This window comes from Pteropus vampyrus, unplaced genomic scaffold (genome assembly GCF_000151845.1).
Source record: "Pteropus vampyrus isolate Shadow unplaced genomic scaffold, Pvam_2.0 Scaffold8, whole genome shotgun sequence".
Lineage (NCBI taxonomy): Eukaryota > Metazoa > Chordata > Mammalia > Chiroptera > Pteropodidae > Pteropus > Pteropus vampyrus.
In genome coordinates, this window is record NW_011888789.1 from 4852351 (window position 1) to 4873592 (window position 21242).

Sequence of the window (21242 nt, forward strand, 5' to 3'; positions counted from 1 at the left end):
ACTGTTCCCCAATAATTGGTCTTTCCTGGCCTTATGGACTTTCACATGACAAAGTCACTGATTTTTATTCAGCCTAAGATTCAAGGGTACTCCTATGCAGTTTTCTGAAGCGCCTTTTCCACGAATTCCACCTCATAAATTCCAACCAACTTGGTCTCCCCAAGTCCCCTAAACTTCAATCCCTGTCTTCTCAACTCAGTAAGAACCTCTGTCTTCTCAGCCAGACTCTAGGGCTCTGTTTGAGCTCCCCTTTACTGCATCACAAACTGTTAATTGCTCTAGAAGGAAAGCCACGGTGACAAATGGTTCATCTTGTTTTTTTCTTTCCTGTCACATACAACAGTTCAGAACTACGGGTTGTCCAATGTCTGAAAACAGTTGTTTCTTACATTACGTTCAGTTTTTTGCTAAGTCCAGGCCCATTTCTTCGTGTTCAGAAGAGAACGTCTTAATTATTACATAAATGTTGTTTGCTATCGTTAAAATTGACCTCTGTTTATAGTACTTGTGCTTTTTTGTTTTTTTCTCATGAAACGTTGATGGGATCATTTATTCTGATGGTATCCTTTAGTGACTAGATTCCAGATTCGGGTGTAACTTCAATAGGAACCCGCGCCGCCTCCACACAGCGTGGGCTGATCCCGTTTCTCCTGCGCGCGCTCCTCCCTCTCCCTCTTCCTCCCGCCCGCGACAACAGATGTGCTCGCGTTCCGCGCGCGCTGGCTCACTGCGCCTGCGCGGCGTGTAGACGCCACACGCTCCCGGAAGTGGGAGGTGTCCGCTCGATTTGTGTGGCAGCCGCCGCGGGAACACGAGCCGGTAATCTTTCCACGGAGAAAGGCGAAGCTTTCGGGCTTGGCGGAGTGAGAGTGAGCGAGCGTCGGCCTCCAGCAGCTGTCTTCTTACGTGATACCGGCATGGAGGATGAGTGGAGCAAACTGCCTGGCAGCGAGGCCGTGACTCCCGCGCGACAGGAATCGCCGCGGTCGGAGTCTGGGGAGGAGCCGCAGCATCCGCATCCCGAGGTAAGGAGTCTGTCTGCGCCCGGCTGTCAGCAGACGCCCGCGCGCCCCTTTCTTCTAGGGTGTTCCGGCGGAACCGCAGCCTGCGCGCTTTGGACCCCAGTCCTCACCGCTTCCCTTGTCTCCATCTCCTGGGGTCGTCATTGAGGCCCCTCTGGATGAGAGTAAACAGTCTAGAGGAGAAGTATGTGCACTTGTGGTTTTATAAGTTCTGAGTAGAGATTCCGATCTAAACATTCTGTGCACACTCTTGCTTTTGTCATTCTGCCTAGCCCTTTCCGTAATTGGTAAGCTATTAAAAAAAATCGCACTATATGTTCTGTGTATGTCACTTCTTAAAATCTTTAAGCTCACCTTCTCCAGCCTTAACAAAGGTGATTGTGCCTATAAGAGATTTGTCCCTGATTTTTGCCTGTTTACTACTATCTCATAGATAATATGGCTAATTTTCTTAATGATTTTGACGGTTCACTGGTAGCTCTTAGTTACAGTGGCAAAACTGTAAAAAAGTATTTGAGCTTATTCATTTTAGTTAATGAATATTTTAACTAGCGCTAGGGATTGTAAATAATCTAATACTAAAATCGGTTGTTTTCTGTTAACAACAAACATGTTGAGCACCTCATAGAGTGGGTGCTCGCAAGAGACTTCCTAGCTACCGCTCTTTCCATTTATCTACAGCCAATTCTCCATGTAAAAGCCAGAATGATCTTTTAATAACACGAATCTGACTGGATTGCTACCTTCATTAAGTCTTCAGTTTGCTGCCTCGCAGGACCTGGGTCCTGCCTCCATAGCTCACTGCATCCCACACAGTTCTCCCTTTTGCTTCCAGTGCTGCTGGCTTCCTTGTGTTCTTTTTAAAAAGTGTTAAGCGTTTTCTGTTTCTTTTGCATGCTTCTTTTGCTCGGCATGCTCTTCCTCTGGGTTTTTGCATAGTTGTCTCATCTCCTTAAGATTCTACTTTCGAAGAGGCCTGTTTATGGTTATCCCTCCTTAATCTGTAATTAAAGTTCACATGGAACAGTGTGGTAAATTGTGACTAAGTTAACAAGGTGTACTATGGATTAATAGTAAGTACTCAGTAGTTTCGAAAATTCTGGAACATACCTAATATTTGTAACCTTGGATGTGGAAAATAATTAACTTATAAATGATCATTGAAACTTAACATATTAGTATTTTGGCAGTACTCGTAGAGTGATTTTTCTTTTAACGTACATTTTGATTTAAGAAAAGAGGAAAGGTTTATAATATAGTAACTGTAGTTATCCTGAATAACTGTTATATGTGTAACTTTTGAAAATTGTGTGTTTTGAAACTGCATACATTTCCTTCTTTGCCTTAGGTACATTTTGAAATAGATTTCTAGTCCATTTTCTTTTTATGCTGGGCAACTTTCATTAACTTTTTGAAATGAAAACGTTGTCAGAAATTCACTGACTTATGCATGCATAATGTTGTAAAGATCGATTTAAAAAATTAATTCATTTGTAAATTTTAGAATATTGTCTATGAAAGATCTGTTAAATAGTCCGTGATGTTAGTAAGTAAAGTTACCATTTATTAATAACCATAGTGAATATGGTAGCCTGATGTACATAATCTCATTTAATTCTTATAATCTTGTCTAAATACTGTTTACCATTATGTTACCAAATGCCATTTGAGACAATTATTATTATGCTTATTTTATAGATAAGGAAACCGAAGATCAGAGGCTAATAAGTAACTACCTAAGGTCATACTGCTAATAAATGGTCAGCTGGAGTTCTGTTCTGAGGTGGCTCTGACTCCCAACATCGGTGCCCTTTTTATTTAGCTTCATGGCCTGTAAGAAACCTCATGACTCAGAAGAGAGCAGAGTCAGTCATATTGGAAACACATATCTCTTTCCTATCCTGCCCTCTCTCCAGTAAGCTGCAGTGGGCACTTTTCATTGAATATGTAGCGCAAAGAGACCTTCCTCAGGAGTTTAATTTTTCAGATGGTTGTACTAATTATGAACTATATGGTTTTTTTTTTTTGGTAGAAAAAGCAACGATGTAGATTTGATGGCCAAGAAACAAAAGGATCTAAGTTCATTACCTCCAATTCAAGTGACTTCAGTGACCCAGTTTATAAAGAGATTGCTATTACGAATGGTTGCATTAATAGAATGAGTAAGGAAGAACTCAGAGCTAAACTTTCAGAATTCAAGCTTGAAACCAGGTAAATAAAAATAACTCTTTAAAATTATAATAGCAGTGCATGCTTATCCCAGAAAATCTTGAAAACACTGAAAAAGTTTAAAAAAATCTAATCCTACCATAAAGAAAAAACCATCATAAACAATTCAGATAACTGTAATTTACATTTTGTACATGAATTTTTGTGTGTACTCTGATTATTTGTCATTATTTTAGATGATAGAGCAGGTTTGTTGGGTCAAAGTGTATGAATAGTTTGACAATTTACCAGCAATGTATAAGAGTATCTATCTTATTATACCAAGTATGTTTTAATATTTTTTTAGTCGCTTATTTGGTTGCTGGATAATATTTTATTAATGAGATTGAATATTTTCCTTTATTATTTTCTTTTGTCCATTTGTGTTATTATTTTTGTAAGGTGGATTTCTTTGAAACCAAGTAATTTAGAAAAGTCATTCACCTATCAGGAATTATTCTTTTTTCTGTTTCCATTTCTAAAACTGCAAAATAATAGTATTTATTATGTTTAACAATATATTAAATGAGAATTCAATACAGTTTGGTCAACTCAGAATGTGTGTCTTCAGTGAGATGTATACACACTTCAGTTTTAAATAATTTTTGCACAACAAATTATTTTGACTTAGGGTCTGGGGTAAGAATGACCTTTGGAATCCAGAAACACATGAAGATTTTTGACAGATGATAGAAATTCTAGGCATCAGGAAAAAAAAATTGACTACATACAATAGATGAAAACTGTTATTGTTTCCGGGTATCCCTGAATCCTTCTTGTATAAGAAGTATTCCTCTTCTTTGCTTTAAAATAGAGCTTCACTACTTTTTAAAAGAGTACACACATACATTTTCTTTCTCCTAGATTGTCTACATCTTAATTTGTGAAGAAAATTTGTACCTCATTTCCCTTTGACTCTTTCTATTATAAAGATAGAGCCCGTAGCCTACAGAAGGTTTTCTGAGCAAAACAGTGGTCATTCATAGGTGTGAAGACCAGTTGCTTACTCACTTGCATGAGAACTAGCGATCCAGATGTAAGTTTATACATTTATTCAGCAAGCACCTACTGAATTCTAAGCACTACACTAAGCATTAAAGTTATAAAAGTAAAACAGATATATTCCCTACTTTGGAAAACTCGTGGTCTGTTGGGAAAACACAAATAATCACAATACAGAGTAACCAGTGCTACATTAGAGGTCTGGCCAGGTACACCATTAGAATACAGAAGAGAGTCTGTCTTAGGAATTTAATGGTGACATTTGATGTGCCAAACAGAAAAAGAAGGGAGGGAGGGCACTTCAGGCAAAAAACTGAAGACTCCTAATTTCTGCTTGTATGTTTTCTGCTACATGAGTTTTCTTTTTCTTCAGCTATCATACAACTGAAGTTATAGATCATGAAAACATTCCACATATTCAGGCAATGACTTGTAATATGTTTTATCTGCAGTGTGCGATGTACCATGGGGAGTGGGAGCATCTGAAGATGATGCTGAAATGATAGGTCATAGCCAAGTTGTGAAGGAGCTCTGCTAAAGTCTGCATTTTACTTTGTAAGCAGAAGGGAGCCACTGAAGGTATTGGCAGCAAAAAAAAAAAAAAATTGGCATTAGTGCTTAGTTCTCAAGTAAGGTAAAGAGTGGAAGGAGGGTTGTGATAGAGGAGGCATTTGTCATAGTCTAAGAACCTAATGAGAGCCATACCAGAGAGAATTAAGGAGAATCAGCTTCGAATATTTTTCTGAGTTAGTATTTGCAAAAATAGCTATGATTTGAATGTGGAGGGGCAAGAAAGATGTTAAAGATGCTATTACAGGCAATCCTTTAGTAAAATGTAGTTTCTCCAAAAAAGAAAGAAAGAAAAGAAATTAAGACAAAATAATTCATTATTCTCACATGACTCTGAGGTCACTCACAGTACCTTAACACGAAAGGAGATAAGGGGATTCCTTGCCCCATTTTGATAATTTGGAAAATCTTAGGCAAATAAATATATTAAGACATTTTGTCTTAAAACAACTAACTGGTTAATTATTAGTATTTTCATGGATAGGATTCCTTTTAAGTGGTAGTTTAGAAAGGAAAACAAAAACATAAAAAAAATTTTTAATAGTCCCTAACAGATATTATGATCAAAATGCCTTGTCACTGCACATTAATTACAACTTAGATCTTATTTTTACTTCTATTATGTATTTGCAAGCCATTATAGGACTGCACCAAGTAAGTCCTGAGGGAAGTCTAAGCATGGGTTGTGGCTTTTAATTTTTTTAAAGAAATTCATACTATTTGAAGAAAGTAACCATTACCAGCCATTGTTTCTATTTAGAACAACCAATTCCCCACTCCCCGTTTGTGGAACATGTATTTTAAAAATATCCGTAATACCAAAATCTAAATCATATTCTACCCGTGGTAAATTGAGAAATCTATAATTAAGAGTATTACAGTGTTCTTCTGAATACAGTTTATTCTAAGGTATCTTCTAAATTAGTTTCTCTAATTAAATAGCTAACAGACATTTGACTTTACTAGTCTCATAATATTTTAATCTTCATATGGACTTTTTAGTTGCCTGACCTATAAAAGCCAAAAGAGAGGAAAGAGCACAATATGTTCAATTTACCTGAATTTTCAGACGCTGAAATTTGTATTTGGCCAGTAGAATAATTCAGTATTAATTTCAGTTATTGTATCATGTATGTCATCTTAGTATATAAAGCAAGGTGGTGTATGCTGACAGGCTTGTGGTTTGAAGTACCAGTATATATTGGAGAAAATGCTCATATACTACAAAGATGAAAAGTTGCTTGTGAAGGAAAATATTTATGAGGCATTAAACATATTTTAATTCTTTGCTAAATTAGCTTTGAGTCTTACTTGCTTTACATTTATTTTAGCTAACATTTGCTAAAAATGCTTTGCCTGTCAATGTTCAACCCGTGCAACCAGGTAAGAGTACAGATTCTTGACTGTGAAATTTACCTAAGAGTTAATTTTATTCTTATTTTCCTTAGAGGAGTAAAGGATGTTCTAAAGAAGAGGCTGAAAAACTATTATAAGAAGCAGAAGCTGATGTTGAAAGAGGGCAATTGTGCTGATAGTTACTATGACTACATTTGTATTATTGACTTTGAAGCCACTTGTGAAGAGGGTAACCCACCTGAGTTCGTACATGAAATAATTGAATTTCCTGTTGTTTTACTGAATACTAATACTTTGGAAATAGTAAGTGAATTGTCATAGTTTAATTTTATTTTTAGCAGCAACTATTCTGGGGTTGGCTAGTAAGGCAAAGGATCTCATTTACTGTTTCAGCTAGAATTAGAATTCTAAGGTAGGCTTTTTGTTCTTGCCGTGTGCTTTATATCAGCTTGATTAATAGGAAAGCTATAATAAAATTATTTCAGCGTCTGCTTTTCTTCTTTTCCAGTAGCTAAAATAATAGTGTTTTTTCTCTGTTTGCTTAGAACACATATCTGGCTGGACATCAGAATATCCTAGGGTAGAAACAAAAAATAGTGATGCCTGGCCCTTGTCCCAGAGATTCTGATTTAGTTGTTCTGTGCTCGGGCCCCTGACATCCGCATTTTTAAAGAGCTTCTCATTTGATTAGTAGTCAGGGTTGAGAACCACTGCTGTAGACAGATGTATGCTCTGATCTCTGAAAATGATCATTTACAGAAATTACCATCCAACTTAGAACTGGCCATCTTTCTGGTGAAAAGTTATGGGGGAAACAACTCTCATAACCCTGGCTTCTAAGCCATATAATATGTATGCTTTGGATACTAGTTTTCATTGCATTATTAATTCAGAAAGTCAGCAAGAATTCTTTAAAATAGTACTGTTTGCCTTGTAAAATCTGAGCAAGGATGTATCATAATGTCTCATCTAGCCAAAAGTTACTTCTGTAGAATTCCCAATTGCTACCAACACACTGGGAATAAGCATAAAAAGGCTTTATGCATTAAAATGCATAAGTTTTTCTCAGTATTGTTCAGAGCCTCTTTTAGTTATAATCCTAATCAGCCTATTTATATAATTTCCTTGTCCAAAGCAAATTAAAGGCCAGTAAATAAAGAGGTAAAATGATAGCTCCGAAGGCAAATAATTTTGCATAACTCATTGGATTCCACTTCTTCTCTCTTACTCAAGGACGTTACTCTAGCAATTCTCTCACATTTAGACATTAATGATTTATTGCTTTTATATTGTTCCCATAATATACAAACATTTATTTTTCATACCTTTGCTTGATCCCGTTTTCTTGCTAGGCACCCTATTTCTTTGCTTCTCTATGACAAATTTCTTTGAAAAAGTTATATATACTTGTTTCTGTTTCCTCTCATTCTCTCTTAGACCTGCATCACTGTAGGTTTATTATATATTCAGTCCCATCACTCCACTAAAATCAGTCATCTTTGACCTTTACCTAAATCTGGAAAGAATCGACCATTCTTTCCTTGAAACACTTTCTTCGAGTGACACCTCATTCTCTTGATTTTTCTCCAGCCTCACCAGTTTCCCCTTCACAATTTCCTTTGCTCGTTCCTCCTTTTCGTCCCAACTTCTTAATATCTGATGCCCCAGGTTCAATCCCAGGTCTCATCTCCATTTAGCTCCTCTCCCTTAATGATCTTATCTGTCATCTATTTCCATAACTTTTAGAAACTGTGTGCTGATGACTTTCAAATACATATCTCCAACCTGGACTTCTGTTCCAAATTCATACTGCTTACTTAACATCTCTTCTTGGACATCTAAACAGACACTTCAACACATCCCAAGTTGAATTTACTGTGAATTACCTGTTCTAAGCCTTCCATAGCTTGAGTGATAGCAACTCTTTCTAATTGCTCAGTTCATCCTTGACACTTCTGTTTCACACATCCAAACCAACAGTGACTCTTGTTTACTCTGCCTTCAAAATATATGCAGAACCCAGCCACTTCACTTCACTGCTGTGAGCATTTCTTGTCTGGATTTACTGCATTTACAATCCAGCTGGTTTCTTTGTTTATGTCCTTGTTCCCTACAGCCAATTCTCAACATAGTGGTCAGAGTGATCCTTATAAAATATAAGTCCAATCATTTCACTCCTGCTCAAAACCCTTCAATGGCTCCTCATTTAACTTAGAGTAAAAGTCATATTCCTTATATGATCTGACCTCTTGTTACCTCGGATTGTGCCATATTGACCTGCTTGCTGTTTATCATAAATGCCAGACATACTCCACCTCATCACTTCCCAGGGCTTCCTCCAAAGGTCTTATTGCTAATTCCCTCCCTCCCTCCTGTCCTCCCTCCCTCCCTCTCTCCTTCCTCCCATCCTCCCTTTCTTCCTTCCAGTCCTTCTTTAACTCTTACCTTCTAAATAAAGCCTAACTGGTTACCTGTTTAATAATGTAGCTTAAACACCCCGATCTCTTTCGCCTATTCTATTTGCTAATAACCTTCATCACTCTTTACCTTACTACGTAATTTAATTAATTACTAAATATTTGGTCAGTGGAAGCATAGTTCTCTTTAGGACCATCTGTTAAAAGTATTAAATAGTGAATAAAATTTTATCAATATTAGTATCTCCTGCTCGTAATGGTAAGGGAAGTTGCAGCATATTTTTGAAAGGTTTTCATTTAAAATGATAGAACAAAATATTGGTACTAAGAAGAACAGAGACTTCATTTATGAAATTCAATTAAATAGAATTTTTTTTTCTTTTACAATATTTGGTAAGTAAAAAGCATCTAACTTTTAAAGTTCAAATGTTCTTTGCTCTTCTTTTGCTTTTTTACACTTGTTAGTAACTAATTCATCTGCTTAATATACTAGTGTATAAAAAATTATTCTTAAGAATTATAAAGAATTATTTTGTATTTATTTTTATTTCTTAATTTTTAAATCTTTTACCTCGAATAATATTCTTTGTCTTTTCTCCATTTCTACCTAATATTAACAGTTGCTGCCTGTAAATCTTTAGGCTGTGAAATTGTCCCTAATTGTTAATAAATGACTTAGTGTGATCTGGTTTCAGTAGGCAGTATTGGGCTAGAGGAAAAAGCACTTAGAGATCTGATCCTGATGATAACAGTACTGGCCTGAGTTCACAGAGTTATTGTGAGCATAAAATAAGGCAAACCTGAAAGCTTAAAGAGGTTAAAAATTGCTAAAAAAAAATGTGTGTATATATATGTGTTTGTGTATGTATATACATAGTATTATTGCTCTTTAAACTATATATCATATAGTCAAGTTTTGACTATTCAGAATTCAGTTTGGTGGAATCTTAATGTAATAAGAACTATTGAGGAGTAAATGAGAGCAGTAATCAAGCTAATTTATTATAACTGAAGACTGGCATTTCTTCAAAAGAATTATTATTTGGAAAGCATTTAGAATCAAAGTAAAGGTTGCATTAATAGGCTTTATGTTTTCAAAATATTATAAACAAAATTATCAACATTTTGCTGCTCAGGAAAATGTTTATTTGAACTTTGGTTCGAAGGCTTGCTTTTAGATACTTGCTTTATCTTAAATTTTTTTAAACTCTGAAATATAATTTTTAATTAAAAAATTAGAGTCCTTTGGGAGTAGGGAATTATATTTAAATTGTTAAAAATCTAGAAAGGTCTATGCCATGAGCATCTATAAAATTACAACTTCATGTGGCTGAATTTGTCATGTATCATGTGTCATAGATCTTAAGTCACAGAAAATACTTTAACTTATTGTCCTTCTCTTGTAGGAAGATACGTTTCAGCAGTATGTGAGACCAGAGGTGAACACACAACTTTCTGATTTCTGCATCAATCTAACTGGAATTACTCAGGTTATAATTCTATGTTCCTTTTTCGTGAGTTCGAAAGAAGTTTTAAAATTAGGGATTTATTTCATAGTTTTAAAAAATTATTGTGGTAAATGATTTAAATTAATGTGATACTTCCCTTGCTTGATAAAGATCTTTCGTACTGTAATGTTTAAGGAATAGAAAAGCAAATTTTACATCTGGTAAAATTTTTCTCAGTTTTTCCTTCCAAGGAGTCATAATGATGAATCTAAAGGTTCGTTTGTTTGGCACACTAGTAAAATTAACTGTTACCATACTGAACTTGGAGCTAAAGTTTTAAAAATGTATCTGTTTACAACCTTACTTTATATATAATATAGCTTGAATTTTTTAGGTCTCTGATTTTGGGGTGTATTCCGATGTGGCAGACCCTTTGTTCCTTTATTTAGTTCCTTTGTTTATTCATTTATTCATTCATTTACTCAACAAATATGTGAGTGCCTACTATAGGATTTGCCAAGGTATTGGGATACAAAGATGGTCAAGTCAGTCTCTTAGCTCAGTTAACAAATCTATACTCAGGAGGACACAGAGAATAAACCAGTGGTCGCAATGTGGTTAGGAAGACTGACAAGTCAGTTAGTGTTTCATCAGGGTACTATAGATGTCTATAAAAAGGGCTTCCTATGACAGAGGGAATGGCAGGTTGTCCTGGGAAAACATTCCTCAAGTTGGTGAACTTGGGCCAAGTCACGGTAGGTATATAGGTAGAAAAGAATGACTGGGCATTTCAGGTGTGAATGGCAGAACTTAAGTAGTTCAAGGTGGTTCAAATACATATGAGCTAGTAAGAAAATGGTTGCAAATAAAGCTAAAGTGGTAGGCCAAGGCAAGCCAGATCATGAAGAGTCTTGTATATCTTTTTATTCTGAAATCCTTGGGAATATTTGGAGGATTTTAAGTATGAAAGTGGTGTGATGGATTAGATTTTTATTTTAGGAAGATGAGTCTAGCAGTGGTATGTAGTATGTGGTAGAGAGATGTGAACTTTGAGATAAGGAGAAGGCTGTGGTTTTCAGCGAGAAGAGATTTCCCTTTTCTCTACTCTGCAGATTCTTGAGCCACTGGGTTGAGGCCTAAACAAAGAGAACCACTGGGGTTGATCTTAAATCTTAATTTTAGGAAGATTATGTTTTTCACTTGAAAATACTTGGCTATAATCAGTTTTTAATTGTTTTAAAAAATGAAATGTTTGGTGAATCTCAGCCAAGGAAATCATGAAGACATTAAATCATCATAAATAAGACTTTCTCTTATTGTTCCTTATCCTCTAATGTTTGGATCTGGGTATTTTGTAGGAGAAATACAAGTTACTGCTCTGATTTTTATATATTTTACTTTTACATCCTCAGGATCAGGTAGACAGAGCTGATACCTTCCCTCAGGTACTGAAAAAAGTAATTGACTGGATGAAATTAAAGGAATTAGGAACAAAGTATAAATATTGCATATTAACAGATGGGTAAGTACTTAGGAAAATTGTTACCTTTTTAATCTACTTTTTAAGATTAAGTTTGTCCATCTTCATTTAACTTTTAGAATAACTGCAAGAAATTTACTAAAAGAGGCAGTATTTTTCCTTTCTTATTCTTGTTCCTAGTTAAATTTGAATCCTAGGGATCAAAGAGAGGAGGCAAAGCAATGATAACTGTCTAATCCAGGACTGGAAAACTAGAGAAAGATAAATATTGATATGTAAATGTAAAATGCCTCTACTAAAACTCTGTTTTTATCAGGACACTTCCTTGTTCAGAAAAGGTCAAACTCTTCAGTCTGGCTTTTAAGATTCTCTCATCTAATCTCACCTTACCTGTATAGCCTGATTCACCTGCCATTATTCTTTTTTACTTTGGTCAGGCTGGCCCATGGATCACATGATTTATCCTTTCTCTTTGTGCTTATTCATGTGTTTCTTTCCACTGGAAGGCTCTCTTCCTTGACCACTTCTTTATGATTATTCAAAGCCCACCTCATGTTTTACTCCAGACACTACAATTCACACTGATCTTTCTTTTCCTTGAAGTCTTATAGCCTCTGTGATATATACCATTCCTGTTGGCATCTGGCTAAATATTCTGATATCTAAACTTTATCTACGTAAGACTTATGTTTGCAAAGAGCTTAAAAATTTTTCAGAGCAAGGATTTTTGCTGCTTGGTAGTCTTCTATAATGCTTACTGTAGTGCTGAGTTCAAAATGTATGCTCGAAAAGCATTTGTGAAATGAAAAAAGTAAGTAGGAAAATGAGAAAGATGGAAACAAGGATTGTAGGCATTGTACAAGGCAGCTCCGCTCCCATAACACTATTAAGGTTGAAGAAGAAAGTTCTAATCAACTTCTGTTTCAAACTATGAACAGATTGTACACTAAGGCTATGATATCACCTACATAGAGGGTTTAGAGACCCTCACATACAACGGGAAAAGAGCATTGAATTTAATCACATCATAATTGTGTTTAAAAATAGAAGTTTGGGAACATGTTGATGGACCTCTTTAAAAATCTCTTCTTGATTTCAAACACAAATGAGCAGTGTTGTTTCTTTCCTAACACAGTATGTGTGATTCTGCAAAAACCCCACATTCTGGGATAGACCATTCAAAATTTGTGTAATTTTGTAACCAGAGCACTACTAACAAAAACAATAATCAATACCTTCAGAAATAATTTGAACAGCCCAGGCAAGCAACTCAGGGTAGATGGCTGTTGCCTCAGATGATATTACAAATGCACAGAAGCAGTAAGATCCTGGGGACAGGCACTTGTTTTTACTTTTCTTAAAATACACTTGAAAGTACTCCTCTTGCCAGTACAGCAGCTGAGTTGAGAGTTTTTTCTTCTGTGGTGAAGGTTATAAGTTCAACCGCCATTATTCTGGCTCCTTTTGCCTAGGAAACCCCATGTATGAACCAACACAATTTCCACATTATACAGTCAATATTCTCAACTACATAGGTCGATTAGTGTTGTAGAAACAAATAGTATTCTTACTACTTGATACCAACTCCTTTTGTCTCTTTCAAGTATTTTTTTAATTTGTTTTTGTTTTATTTCAAAATACACACTTAAATTTTAGAATTATGAAAAAATACAAGATAGAGATCTGCCCAGATAATCAGAATCATAAAAACGATCAATATGAGCCTATAAGAATTAGTTTGTGAAAAATATTTTATATACCTGACTTTTTTTTGTTCGTTTTTTAAAGTTTATTTTTGAATTAGTATTTTGGAGGAAGAGAGGTTAAGTGTTTAAGCTTGATGTTATGTGTAAGTATGAAAAAGAAAGATGACGTGTAAATAAAAAAATTAGAATGGCTTAAAATACTCTTTTGTAAGAATATTATAGCATTTATTTTATCCATTTTATCCATTTTTCTTCCTGTTTTTGTTTTATAAGTTCATGGGATATGAGTAAGTTCCTGAACATTCAGTGTCAGCTAAGCAGGCTCAAATATCCTCCTTTTGCTAAAAAATGGATCAATATTCGAAAGTCGTATGGAAACTTTTACAAGGTAAAATTTCTATATTTTAATGATTATACTTTTATATTCTTGATGATAAATTATTATATTTTGCATGTATAGGTTGTGATTTATAAGGTGCTTTTCACAGAAAAAGATCATATAATTAGTTGTTACTTTTCAGTTTCCAAATTAGTTGTGTTCATATGAGTTTAGAATGATAAGCTGTTTTTCTCATTCATCCTGTTTCTTATGTAGATAAACATAATCTTCAATAACAGATTTAAAACTGTAGGGGAATACTTTTGTGGAACTATTATTGGTCCCCTACTTCATTTTAATTTTATCAAAGTTAATACGTTTGTATAGTGTAAATTTTGAAAATAACATTGCAAAGTTTATAACAAATGGCAGTCTTCCACCATGACCCTCGCCCGTACTGGTTCCTGTTCTCCTGAGGTACTTCTAACTTTATAAAGCTATTTCCTCTAATATTAACCTTAATAGTTCTAAATTATGTTTATGCTTGGATTTTAGTTTGAGATATCTATTAAATTCTTGGAACAGTAGATGAAGATTTAGCTCAATTACAAAGCCACCATTCCTGCATGTCCTTCCCCTCCCTGTGTTTTTCTAGTATAGTTACGTTACTTTTATAATCAAATTATATCCATTTTTACATTCCTATGGCAATGGAAAGTATTCACAACTTTTCCCCAGATTTAATGATTGACTTCTTTAGTTGTTTTCTTATTCTCTTCCTTTCCATTCAAACTGTAAAATCACTTCTCTGTATCTGTACTCAAAACATTTAGGTAATCTGACAGTTTTTCTTGTTTCCTTTGCGGACTACCTTCTTGGAGCCTTTAATTTTGTTCTAACCTGAACTAGTTTTTCAGGTTTCTTCTACAATCATCTAGGAGATTTCCTTTGCTTCTCTATCATGTCTTAGATCTTGTGTCATTTTCTTTCTCCCTTTACAACTTCATTTTGGTGAAACACATTCTAAAGAAGATTCATGAGAAAAGCTGTTTTTCTTTAAAAATGTTTGCGTTGTGTGTGTGTGTATGGTTTTAATAGTTCTTAAAACTGAGAACTACACATACAAAAAAGTAGAGTTCGACAGATTGTTTTAAAGTGAAATCCCTTACAACTTCCACTCACTCAACCCCCTCCCTTCTTCTCAGAGCTCCCATAATCCATACTTTTCATGAGAATCATTTTCTTGTTTTTTTCTCAAAGCTTTAATATTTATGTTTATATTTATACCATATAGTTAGGTTTTGCCTGGTTTTGAACATGATATAATTAGCATTGTACCAGCTGTTTTATTTTGCTTTTTTTCTCAGCATTATATTTGAGATTTATCCATGTCGTGTATGTAGCTGTAGTTCATTTATTTAATTGCTGTGTAGAATTCCATAGTGTGAATGTACCAGTTTGCTTATCTGGTCTACTCTGGCAGGCTATTTGGGTGCTTTTCAGTTTGAGGCTTATGTGAATAGTAGTGCTATAAATATTCTTGTGCATGTCTTCTGGTGCCTTTGTGTACTCATTTCTCCAGGGCGTAAACCTAGGAGTGGAATTGCTGGCTTACAGAATATGTTGTGCAACACTGGCATTAGCAGATAATACAAAAAGAGTTTTCCAAAGGGGTCGTATCAGTTTGCACTCTCTCCAGAAGAATGTATGAATTGACAGTTGCTCCATGTTTTTGCCAACATCTGGTATTACCAAACATTTAAAATGTCTAAATCTGTTGAATGTGTGATAGTATCTTACTGAAGTTCTAGTTTTCATTTCCCTAATTACTCATGAGGTTGAGCTCCTTTTCCTAATTATTAGCTATTTGGATTTCTTTTGTGAAGTCCTTGTTTAAATCTTCTACCCGTTTTTTAAAAATCAGGCAGTCTTTCCTGTTGTAGTTGGTTTTTATCTTTATTTTAAATACTGGTCCTTTGATTATTTTGGTAAATATTTTTTCCTTTTTTATGGATTTACCTTTTTACTCATTTTGTGATTTCTTAAACATGTTATGAGAAATGCTTTAAAAAAAAACATGAAAAAAGTTACAAGCATATACAGAGGTAGAGACGGTACAATGAACCGTCGTTGCCCGCTTTCCACAGCTAAACTCATGACCAGCCTTGTTTCAGCGTGTTCTTTTAAAGCACATTTCAAACATTTCATTTGATCTGTAAACATCTCATTATATAACTGCAAAAGATAAGGACTCTAAGAAAACATAACTACCATACCATTATCACACTAAAAAAATTAATAATAGTTCCTTAACGTCATCAAATCATCATAAATGTCATAAATATTTTGTTTTACTTTTTGTGTGTTATATTGGGATCAGAATAAGGACCACACATTTGCAATTGGTTGACATGTCTCAAGTTTTTAATCTGTAAGTTCCTTTTCCATCTTTTTTCCTCTAGCAATTGATTATTTTTTTTTAAAAAAACCGGGCAATTTGTTATGTAGTTTTCCATAGTCCAGATTTTGCTTGTTATAGCCTGTACTATAGTTTCAAATGTACCTCTGTTCTCTGTATTTCATGTAAATTTGTAGGGGCTTGATCATCTTCAAGGTTCTGTGATTTTTGCTACAACTCTCAGGTGGTAATGAATTCTTACATTAGGGTGTCATTTTCAAACCTTTAACTTAAAGGAATAATTTATTCTAAGGATAATAATTAATAAAATCATAAAATAATTTTCAAGTCTGCATAAAAATATCTACAGCTCATAGTACATTAGAGTGATCAAAGTTGCAGATGCAGTAACTCAATAAAGTTGCCAGTGCTCTTTTGAGTAGAGAACATTTTTCTATAAATCTGTTTATGTTGACCATTTTCTTAGGCTGCTCTTTTCTGTGTGGTTTTCCCCTCTTTATAATAGATATCAACTATCATGCCAGTTAGTATAGGTTGAGGAAACTTAGGTTTTTCCTTTTAAAACATTTTTTCCTCCTTTTTTGGGTTGTTTTTTATTTTTTGTCTTATCCAAGTAGGCTTAAAAGTCTTATTAGAAATTTCTGCTATATATGATGCTAGCAAGGTAAGGTCTTTGGTATTTGGTATGTATAAAGTATTTTCTCCTTTTTAAAACTAAAAATGACTTTTTAACTTACCTTTCTTGGGAATGGAGGGTAGTGATGGGTAATTAAAATGGAAATTAATCATTTTTTCCTTTTCATAAATTTTAAAAACTTATAAGGCAAACATAATACATTTTTGTTAAATAACTAGCTTAAACTTAAAATGGACTTTAATTTTTTATGAGTAGGCTGAAACACTGTGAATAAAAATACAGCCTAAAACACAATTTTAAACAAGATTTTAGAAAATAAAGTTTTTCTTTCTGTGTGACCAGTCAGACTTAATGTAGGTTTAGCATACACAAAATTATACAAATGTGCTAATTTCTTGTATAGTTATGTATATATATGCATTAAAATGCTTTTGATGTAAAATAATGAAATATACCTCTTCAAGTGAAACCTGTGTCTGTTTTTGTTCTTTTTGTTTTTTCCTATACAAATACTCAATTAGGGGAGGAATTTGAGATAAGTTAACGTGGACTTCATTTTCCACTGAAATTAGACAGCTTCTGCCCTTGCTCTTCATATTGGTAAACAAGGAAAGGCTTGGTTACACGCATAAAAAGTTGAAAACAGTAGTGAAATGTTCATTACTTTCCTGTGAATAGCGCACCCTCTTCTTTTGCGAAATCCACCTTTCTAGAGGCAGATCAGTAAATCTCCTCCAGTTTGTGATTGGACTGTACTTTACAAAGCTCTTTTCTCAAAGTCAAATTCTCACACTGAGCAAAAGGTTCAGAGAAAGGGTCCTACCTAGTCATATTCTGGTTTGTTGAAAAGGAGGAAAAATAGTCTAATTTTCCAGTTTTTCCAGATGGCTTTCAGTAAGTTTTGAGACTTGCTAATAGCTTTCTTTCCTCATTATCAAGCCCAAGAAAGTAAACGAATGTGTAAGATTTCCTTTTGCAATATGATTTTCCCAAAGACTCATTTTCCTTTGATGATCCAGCAGTCTTGTCACTTGAAGTGAGATGTTTTCTCCAGGGTCTTACAAGCAGTGTTCACTTGGTTTATGAGATGAAAATGTCTACTGAGAGGCTAGTGTTTGCAGCTTTTTCAAACCACTCAGTAAAATCTGGCCTACTGTTTGCCTGCCATTCACCTTTCATGTCAGACACCTTGCCGAGACCTTTTTCTTGCTAAGTCAGAGGAAGCATGAGGTTTATGTGTTCTTTACTCAGGTTTTCATACAGTTTAAAAATTTTAAACATTGATTGAAATAACTGGCCCCTGTTTAATAAGAGTTAACCATTTTTCTAGCACTATTTCATTTTATCATTTTATCTCTGCGATTTATCATGGCAAAATATATATAACATGAAATTTATCCTTTTAACTTTTTAAGGGTGCAGTTCAGTGTCATCAAGTACATTGACATTATCATGCAGCTGTCACCCCCATTGGTATCCAGAATCTCTAGAACAACTTCATCTTCCAAAACTGAAACTCCATACCCATTAAACAATAACTCCCTGTTTCTCCTTACTCCATCCCCCGGCCACCACCATTCTACTTTCTGTCTCTATACCTTGTACTACTCTAGGTACCTCATGTAAGTGGAGTTATACAGTATTTGTCCTTTTGCGAGTGGCTTATTTTACTTCACATAATATCTGCAAGGTTCACACAGGTAGCATATGTCAGAATTTCCTTCATAAGGCTAAGTAATACTCCATTTTATGTATATACCACATTTTGTTTATCCATTCATCTGTTGATGGACACTTGGGTTGCTTCTTCCTTTTGGCTATTGTGAATAATGCTTCAGTGAACATGGGTTTTCTATTTCGAATAGAAGTGGTGAATGTGGGCATCCTTGTCCTGTTCCTGATCTTAGAGGAAAAGTTTTTAGTCTTTTCATTGTTGAATATGATGTTCACTGTCAGTTTTTCCTATATAGCCTTTATTATTTTGAGTTGGTTCCTCTATTCCTAGTTTGTTGAGTGTTTTTTCAAGGGTGTTCAGTTTTGTCCAGTGCCTTCTCTCTCTGCCTCAATTGAGATGATCGTGTGTTTTTTCCCTTCCTGATAGTAATGTTGTATGTTACTTTGATTGTTTTTTATATATTGAACTTCTTTTGCTTTCCAGGAATAAAACCCACTTTGTCATGGTGTATAAATCATTTAATATGCTGCTAAATTCGGCTTGCTGGTATTGTTGAGGATTTTTGCATCAGTATTCATAAAAGATATTGGTCTGTAGTTTTCTTGTAGTGTCTTTGTCTGGCTTTGGTATCAGGGTAATGATGACATTGAATGAGTTAGGAAGTGTGCCCTCCTCTTCAATTTTTGCAAAAGTTAGAAAAGGATTGATGTCAGTTCTTTAACTGTTTTACAGAATTCACTAGTGAAGACAACTGGTCCTGGGCTTTTCTTTGTTGAGATGTTTTGATTACTGATTCAGCATCCTTACTTAGAATAGATTTGCTTAGATTTTATGTTTTCTTCATGATTCAGTCTCAGTTGCGTGCTTCTAGAGATAGTCTATTTCACCCAAGTTATTCAGTGTGTTGGGAAAGTTATTTTTAGGGCAAATTTTTTAGATGCTATTTAGTGGAAGGTCCGAAATACATTGAGGTATTACAGCTTAGGATAATGATTGATGTTTATCATGGCACTTTTATAACATTTGTTCTGTGATTTCTCCCAGTGATCCAATGAGTTAACAATACAACTCTCATTGTACAGATGAAGAAGCTGAGGCTTTTAAGATGTGTAGGTGACATAGCTATACAAACTATAGAATGTAAAACTTAATAAATCTTCTTCCCAATAAGGACAGAACAGTAGTTCTCAAAAGTGGAGGAGCACATTGAAATCTGGGGAGTGCATGAGGTTTTTATGTTTATCAAAATGGAGCAGATATTTAAATCAGTTGAAAAATACCACATGACATATCTTTCATTCTTGATTTTCATTATCTTAGTCATGTAGAAAGGCTAAATTTTTTTTTTTTTTTTTTTTGGAGTATCTAAGGAGTCAGCCAAATAAAATGATACATTACAGAAAAATGCCATGCAAAAAAGAATTAGTTTGGATTAAAATGGTAGCACTTCAATTTAAATGCCCGGAACAGCACATTTCATAAATGATTTGTTAAATTACAGAAGTGCAAACTTTTTAGATGTTTTGAGGATTCCATCTGTTGATATATATTTTTATCTAAGATCTAAAGCTCTGAAGGTTTGAGCTATGTATTTGTTTCAGTTGACCAGGAGTATTTGCCCTTTGCCTAACTTTATTCAACTGTTACTGTTAATTTTCAGTTTCTTATTTTTCTACTTCACAGTGATTTCTAGAATACTAAAGAATTATTTACTGTTTATCTTACAGGTTCCTAGAAGCCAAACCAAACTGACAATAATGCTTGAAAAATTAGGAATGGGTTATGATGGGCGGCCTCACAGTGGACTTGATGACTCTAAGAACATTGCCCGAATAGCAGTTCGAATGCTTCAGGATGGATGTGAACTCCGGATTAATGAAAAAATGCATGCAGGACAGCTAATGAGTGTGTCCTCCTCTTTACCAATAGAGGGCGCTCCACCTCCACAAATGCCGCATTCTAGAAAATAACAGCATTTTTGCCCTTTTGCCCAGGGATCATTCACTCTAACTGGAGTTGCTACAGAGAGGGAGTAGATGAATACTTATTAAATTAGTCTTGCAGTGCAAAATTTAAGCACCATAAACATTTAAAATCTTATTACAGGTATAGATACATATATATGAACAGATTCTGTGGGAAGGGCATATTGAATTATTTGTCACCAGCACTTTTGATATGAGCAGTATTTGTTACACAGTAACAGTTCCTGCCTAGAACTGAATTTTATAATTTAAGGTGTCCAAGATGTATTCCTTTTGGTTTTAAATGCAAAGATTTATTGGCTCTCCTTTTGAATGTCATCTTATTGATGTTACAATATACGATCTATTTCTACATTAATGTGATTCGATCAAGTCATTTCTTAAAATGCAGAAAAATTGGAAGGTAGATCTTATCTAGCCTTTGGGTTTTAAGAATATTATAGTCCTTTTGATTTTTGAAGTTTATATGTGAAATTCAACTGTATGTGGTAAATTTCATAAAGTACTTGGTACACATATCTGCCTGTGTTTTTTTTCAATTTATAATTGGAAAACATGATAGAGTATAGGATCTGATTAAAAAATTTAGTTGCTAATGAGATTAAATCAGAAGAAATTGCCATTTAAAAGAACATAAGGGCTGTAGCTCAAACTTTATAATACATAGATAAATTAGTGGAGTTTTTGACTTGGCTTTTTGGTTCCCCTCCTCCTTGTGACATATCTGCCCTAATTCTTTGAGAGACCATGCTTTGAAGTAGACTTAAAAATAAGGGTCACCACTTAATTTCGCATTTGTATTTAACATTATTAGTAAGGTTAATAAAGTCAAATAATACTTTCTACCATATCTTATGTTTTTATTATTAAAAACTGATTTTATATAGTGAGTGGCCTCTACGTGGGTTGAGAAAGTAAAACTTTTTATCTAGAAGCTAAAAATACGTATTTTTAGAGTTGAATTTCCCCTTAATGGCTTTCATGGGACAATTTCATTG

At 34.5% G+C, this 21242-nt stretch overlaps 1 protein-coding gene across 2 annotated transcripts; it reads left to right on the forward strand.

Moving 5' to 3' along the window:
- Positions 1 to 751: 751 nt before the first annotated feature.
- On the forward strand, positions 752 to 21094 carry ERI1 (exoribonuclease 1). Of its 2 annotated transcripts, none has more exons than XM_011371722.2 (7): positions 752 to 1025; positions 3055 to 3233; positions 6251 to 6461; positions 9982 to 10065; positions 11436 to 11545; positions 13483 to 13597; positions 19987 to 21094. In XM_011371722.2, the coding sequence occupies exons 1-7, from the start codon at positions 918 to 920 to the stop codon at positions 20227 to 20229; spliced, it is 1050 nt and encodes a 349-aa protein (XP_011370024.1). In that variant the 5' UTR covers positions 752 to 917; the 3' UTR covers positions 20230 to 21094. The 2 variants fall into 2 exon arrangements, with proteins under 2 accessions (XP_011370024.1, XP_011370033.1); XM_011371731.2 differs by lacking the exon at positions 752 to 1025 and adding an exon at positions 1085 to 1206.
- The last annotated feature ends 148 nt before the right edge of the window (positions 21095 to 21242 follow it).